Below are 7,099 nucleotides of genomic sequence, written 5' to 3' on the forward strand. Positions count from 1 at the left end.
ATCTGTCAAAAGATCACACAAGTAGGAGAGATTGCTCCCTCAAGACAATATCACCCACACTTGGTGGGACAAACTCCAACCAAGTAGACATAGTGACATGAGTGATAGCCAATTTTGCAAGCGTATGCACCGCATTATTGGCATCCCTCATTACATGCCTAAAACTGGCATTGACCAAATCACAAAGCTCTCCTTTGATACATTCTATGAATTGACCAAAGCTACCAAGACACGCCCCCTCTGAATTGATAGCCTTGATAACTTGTATGGAGTCACCATCAAAGATGATATTTTCAAAGCCCAATTCCTTGCAGAAAATAATAACATTCACCGCTGCTAAGGCTTCCGCCGATGTTGAATCAGTTTGGATAGCAAGAGACATACTACGTGCAACAAGACATTCCCATTCGAGTCTTGGGCTATAATTCCCAACCCCACACGTCCTTCCTTCGAATTTAGCCTAGCATTCCAATTTATCTTCATCATGTTCCGTGGTGAAGGCTGTCATACTACAACTGCTGGTTCACGGTCACTAGTTACTCCCTATTGAGAGTTGCGATTTGCCCTTTGAAATTCTTCCATCAAGGTTTGAGCTTCCCGTAATAGCCGAGTTGGGTTGAGGAAATTTTCTCCATGTATTACTGAATTTTTCCTCAAACCAAATTTTCCTTGCCATGACAACAAAATGTTCAGCTTCCTCTGTATCGCATCTTTCAAGCACTAACTCAAAAACATCCAGGAAATTGCCCCCCACTCTGCCGCATTTTTGTATTCTTACCAGTCCACCTCCCTATACGTCGTTTGAGGACAGAAAAGGCCATAGAATGTGCACTACCCTTTCTTCGTCTAGTCCACAGATGGGGCAAGATGTATCTTGGACTACTCCCTTCTTGATCAGATTCACTCTGGCCTGTTTGGTTTGCAGAATAGACATTTGGATTGGACTAGCTAACACTAGGTATAACTAGTCCTCTGTTTGGTAACACTCTATTCTTGGTAATAGTCTCTTCCCATGGGGCTACTAATCTCATACACACAAGGTTAGCTAAGCCACTAAAAAATGAGTGGCTTAGCTAATCCTTTCATGTGGAATTAAATTAATTGTGTAAATTGCCACAAAAAACCCCACTTGTAGAATTAAATTTCGTTCTCTCTCTGATTCTTCTATATTTATCTCTCTCTCTCACTCACTCTCTCTCTCTCTCTCTCTCTCTATATATATATATATATGTTTATCTTTTTCTCCGTCTCTATATTTCGTTATCTCTCTTACTATTTCCTCTCTGATTCTTTTGGTACAGTTTTTTTTGCAAGTGCAAATGAAATTTTTTTTTTTCTCTATGCCGTCTCCCTTCTCTGTACCGTTTCATTTTTTTTTTTGATTCTCTGAACCATTTCTCTCTGATTTTCTTCTCTCCGTTTCTCTGTTTTTTTTATTTATGTACCTTTTTTTAAAATTCTATTTCTCCGTGTCTCATTTTTCTCAGTTTATTTTTTATTTTTTAATTTTTTTTCTTTGACGAATCTACAAGGTTTTTATCAAATACAAATATATAATTTGTTTTTTGATTTCTTTTGATTCTCTGTACATTCTCCAACTATATTTTTTTGATTTCAAGATTGAGTTTGATTCTGTTTTCTCCAACTATATATATTTTTATATAAATAATTTTATAGCATAACTGCCAAAAAAAAAGAAAAAAAAAAAGAAAAAAGGCCACATACCTGACATAATTAAAAAAAAAAAAATTATAGTAAAGTTGTTTATGTTTAAAAAAAAAAAAGAAAAAGAATGAAAATCCTCAATAATATAAGTTGTATTTGTATTATAGGGTATTATAGGAAATTTGATCTCAATATGATTCCATTCACCAACATATTGCATTGTACTAAACGAAGGAATATGATTAGCTAGTCTATTCCAGTATTACAACAAAACAAAAGAATATGAATAGCTAATCTATTCCACACTCTTCTATTCCCAATAGTAGCTAATCATTTTCCAATGGATTAGACATTCCGCGAACCAAACGAGGCCTCTAGTTTGTAATAGATTATGTAGGGCTTTCCATAAAAATTGCTTTGCCACATTTGGTATCTATAAATTCCAACACTCCTTCCAAGATACACCGCTAGCAGGTTTGGATGTTCCACCTCCTCTATTTGCCATAGTCTCCTTCTCCAAAAAGTAAGCACTTTGGACGAAGAAAATTCTGTTTTTGGTACACCGCCAAATAAGTCGGTCCTTAGTTGGCATAGGGCTAATAGGCATGCTTTTGATTACCTCAGCTTCGTCATCTCGAAAAACTTGTGTAATAAGATCGACTCTCTATTTTCTTGTGCTTGGGTCAATAAGCTCCGAAACACGGGCCTGTCGATCAAGTACAGTTGTCGGTGATTGTACCATGTATGTGGTTGGTTTCGGGACCCATTTGTCACCCCACACATGAATGTCATCCCCATTTCCAATCCTCCAAATAAGACAATTTCGAAGTACCGGTAGGGCTGCCATAAAACTTTGCTACATAAGAGGGTTCGTTGCCTAGACTTGCCTCCAAAATATAGCAAGATGAATAATATTTAGCCTTTAGGATTTTCCCAGGCAAAGATTCTGGACACTGTAGTAATCTTCAAAGTTGCTTTGCTCGATGGGCTTTGTTAAAAATTCCCAAATCGCGGAACCCTAACCCACCTTGGGCATTGGAAAGACCCATCCTTTCCCAACTCATCCAATGTATTTTAGAAGCGTTCTCTTTATGCCCCTACCAAAATCGCTGCATCAACCCTTGTATCTCCTTACACAAAGCTATAGGCAAGAGGAAAACACTTATACAATATGTGGGAATGGCCTGTGCCACTGCTTTAATTAATATCTCCTTCCTTGCTTGCATAAGAAATTTTGTCTTCCAACTATTGAGGCAATTTCACACTCGATCCTTGATGCCTGAAAAAGCCTATGTTCGCGTCTTCTCAACAAGAGTTGGAAGCCCTAAATACTTGTCATAGCTCTGAGTGGTTTGGAGACTCGACATTTGAGTGATTTCCTGCATCTTTTTCTGAACTTGTGTTGCGACTGAAGAAAATAGAAGTCTTGTGCTTGTTAAGCTTCTGTCACGATGCTACTTCATATTTTTCTAAGATTTTAGTTAATCTCCTCCATTCGACCGAATTCACTTTACAGAAAATCAAGCTATCGTATGCAAAAAACAGGTGACTCAATCTAGGGCCTTTTCTGGAAGTAGGGACCCCTGTCAACACCCCGTTCTTCTCAGCTTGAGACAATAATGCACTAAGCGACTCTGTGTACAAAAGGAATAAGTACGGGGATAAAAGATCCCCTTGCCGGATCCATCTCAAAGGCTTTATGTGTTCGACTGGCTGTCCATTTACGAGAATGGCATAGGAGACCGAGCTGACACACCCGGTAATCAAATTTATCCAGGCCTCTGGAAATTCCATTTTATGCATAATTGCTTCTAGAAAAGCCCACTCCACTCGATCGTACGCCTTACTCATATCAAGCTTTATTCCTATATATCCAACCTTACTCGACATTCTAGTGTGCATTGTGTGTAGAGTTTCATATGCCGCCACTATATTGTTCGAAATTAGCCTTCCTGGGCTGAAGGCACTCTGATTTGCATAAATGACATGCAGAAGGATCATCTTGAATCGATTTGCCAATACCTTAGCAATGATTTTGTAAACGACGTTACAAAGGCTAATCGGTTTGAAGTCAGATACATAGCTAGGGTTGTTTTCTTTGGAATTAGTGCAATATGTGTCATATTAATGTTTCTGTCCAACTTAGATCCATTGAGGAAATGTAAAACAACACTACATACCTCTCGACCAACGGTCTTCCATTGCTGTTGATAAAATTCTGCCAAGAAGCCATTAGAACCTGGTGCTTTGAGTGGTGCCATCTGCATCAAAGCTCTATAGATCTCATCCTCCGAGTATGCAGCAGTCAAAGAGGTCTTTATATCCTTCGACAATCTATTTTCAATTGCCGTTGTGCAATCCTCAATATCACGCAGTATAACCGATGTGAATAAATCCTAGTAAAAATCTTTGAATGCCTACTCCACCTTGGCCTGGGATACACAAGTATGACCCATTCTGTCAACAATTTGTTCAATCCGATTTCTGTGTTGTCTCTGGTTCGCACAGGCGTGGAAATATTTGGTATTATGATCACCGTCTCGCAACCAATTTTCTTTTGCCTGTTGGCGCCATTTGAGCTCTTCTTGTTCCAACATGACATTTAGTTCTTCTTGAAGCAACTTTTCAGTTTGCACATTGAGAGGATTTTCCACTTCTTAAATTTTCCTTAATTCAGTTGTCTTCTCCAGAATAAGTTTCTCCGTCGGTTGCCTCTATTTTTTGACCCATTGCTTGATAACCTTTTGGCATCCGTGTAACTTCCTCCTAAAAACCGTCCATGGTTCTATGTTAGGACATCTCACAGCCCATGACTCTTGAACAATCTTTTTAAAGTCCCAACATTTTGACCAACCCATTTCAAACCGGAAGGGCCGCCATTTTTTTGGGATAGACATCCCCTTTATGTTCATATAAAGAAGTATTAGAAGGTGACCTGAACTGCAACAGGTCAAAACATTTCACCATATACACTAAAACTAAGTACATATTTTATTCCAGATTAGAGAATCTACAAGAAACATTAACAGCTAAAAGAGGTCTACATTTTCAAATACAGTCCAAATTTTTACATAGCACTAGCATTGCCTAGGAATGGCATTGCCTAATCAGACACCTAGAAATGCCCTACTCTGACCGTCCCAATAATCTTTTATCTGACGAATCCTCTCCACTTTTTCTGTTTGAAGCCGCGCCTCCCAGTACTCGGGGCAACTGTTCAAACAATTGTAATATGTATACCGTTAAATATAATAAAACAAAGTATTTTCATTGGCAAAATATGCCCATTCAATCTTTTGTTATTTTGATTTTCTATGTTTTCTTAAACATAAGCCATAACTGAAGGAATTAAAAGAAACACTACCTCCTGCTTAATAGAATATTAAGCTCATCCAAGTGTACAGCACCTTCATAAACTCTAGCCTGAAATCAACAAAAAATAGTTCATTATTTTTATTGCAAATTGTGCACAACAACCCAGAACTTCATGGTGCAGAAGCCCATAAATGATTATATTCTATTTATTCACTTCTAAGTGCATTCACATCGGGCTTAGCAAATTTTTGCTGCCGATTGACTTACCTCTCGACATAGAGGGCATTTTGCTTTAGGCTCTGCTGCCTTTAGGCCATCAACAATAGTGACCGATGCGGCCGAGCAAGCACACATGTAGCAGAATATGTGACCACAAGTGAGGGAAACTGGATCAAAGACTGTGTCCTGCTTCCAAAATCACATTAAATCATTAACAAAGGGCCTCACTGCTTCAATTTAACATGTTATCAGAGCAAAGATACTGAATTCAAACTTTGTCTCCGTTATATGTACACAATATGCATACGGCAAATTACCAAGCATATGGAACAAGTGAGGGCAATATCGACTTTGACGGAATCGAAGAGCTCACAAGTAAGTGAGGGTTGGCCATCATCATCATATGTGAGGTTGCATCCCTCAAACAAAGCTGATGCGTTGCTATAATTGACCTTGCTTTCCCTTAGATTGATGTGGAAAGCCATGAGCTCACACAGCCAAGGACTTTGAAGAATTTCAATATGCTTGCTTTGAGCTTGTGACTTGAAGGCCTGACCTTGCTTAGAGTAATGAACCTGTGCTCAAAATTAATGACACTTAAGTAAATTCATAAAGAAAAACCAAAGCCAAATCGAATGAGATGACGTGACAGTGAAAATCAGCCCTTACTATGTCTTCTTTTACAAATCTTTGCTGGTACAAATGCTGATTGTCAGTATTAAGTCATCCTAGTTGTATAAAAGTTCACAAAGCGGGATAGATATACCTTATCGTATTTCTTAAGTATTTTTCGGATTGCAACCGCGTTGATAAGTGCGTAAGTAACGAGGTCCTTTCCCTCTTGGATTAAGGTAACATGGTTATTTTGTAGCTTGGCTTTGAACCAAATAAAGTACTTCCGAAACCCAGAAGCAAGATGTAGCTCAAGCAATTTCTGGGCACGCTTATTAAAGCAAGCTACTACTGCAGACATTTCCTTGAGAAGAGAAGGAAAGAAGGTTCCATCGCACACTACACATATCCAAACACAACAAATCAAAACCTTTAACTTCTTTTGTCGCATATCTTGGAATCTAAATCCTTATTTATCTAACATGATGATTAAAATAGTAGTTATCAACCTACTAAAATATTAATTAAATTCAATATTTCCTATAAATTTAAGCTCTTAAGATAACTTATGATTTAACGGTATAGAGCTGACCGAGCCTATCATTATGCAGGCTCAAACCTTTTGGTAGAAAGATAGATAAATGTTTTATTTCAGTTCTATTAAGAGAAGGAAAGGTGATTAGAGGAATATAATTTTCAAAAAAATCATCACCTTTATTAAAATCCAACAGATTGGCCAAAAACCAATGTTGATAACCCAGAAAGATTAGATAAAGAAAGATTCAAAATAAACTAGAAAATGCATGTAAAAATAGTTTTTTCCCAGAAGATTGATTACCTGGGCAATGGTGAGGGCATGTTTGGGTGTCATGGAGTCCATCAATGGCATTGTCGGAATGAAAATCGCTCCGGCACTTCTTCAAAATCTTCTTAAGCTTCTTGAAGCCAAGCCCAGGAAGTTTTTTCTCTTGGCCTTGCATGTACTCCTGGTATTTCTTGCAAAACTTCATCTTAATTCGATCCTCACTGACAGCAATATCTCCTCAATTTCTTTTCTTTCTTCAACAGAGATTGATTTTGATAATATGAATGTAACACAACAGAGATTAATGCATCTAAATCCTCTCTCTCTCTCTCTTTCTGTGTAAGTCTCTGTGTATGTCGGAAAATGATGGCGGCATGGACTGGTTAGAGAGCAGTTACTTGAAGCAAAAAAACTGTGATTCCTGAGAGAAAAAGTCAATTTATCGAAAGTTTCTCCTCCACAGCTTTAACAAACTTGATCACG

The 7,099-nt window shown here is 38.0% G+C and overlaps 1 protein-coding gene across 1 annotated transcript; it reads right to left on the reverse strand.

Moving 5' to 3' along the window:
- Positions 1-4,772: 4,772 nt before the first annotated feature.
- Positions 4,773-6,858, reverse strand: LOC132172594 (putative E3 ubiquitin-protein ligase BAH1-like 1). The gene is made up of 6 exons (XM_059584117.2): positions 6,650-6,858; positions 5,966-6,210; positions 5,517-5,774; positions 5,248-5,385; positions 5,030-5,088; positions 4,773-4,878 (listed from the first exon to the last, which is right to left on the reverse strand). Exons 1-6 carry the CDS (start codon positions 6,819-6,821, stop codon positions 4,773-4,775), a joined length of 978 nt encoding a protein of 325 aa, XP_059440100.2. The 5' UTR covers positions 6,822-6,858.
- Between the last annotated feature and the right edge of the window lie 241 nt (positions 6,859-7,099).

The sequence above is a fragment of the Corylus avellana genome, chromosome 1 (genome assembly GCF_965113065.1).
Source record: "Corylus avellana chromosome 1, dhCorAvel1.hap1.2, whole genome shotgun sequence".
In the NCBI taxonomy this organism is placed as follows: Eukaryota; Viridiplantae; Streptophyta; class Magnoliopsida; order Fagales; family Betulaceae; genus Corylus; species Corylus avellana.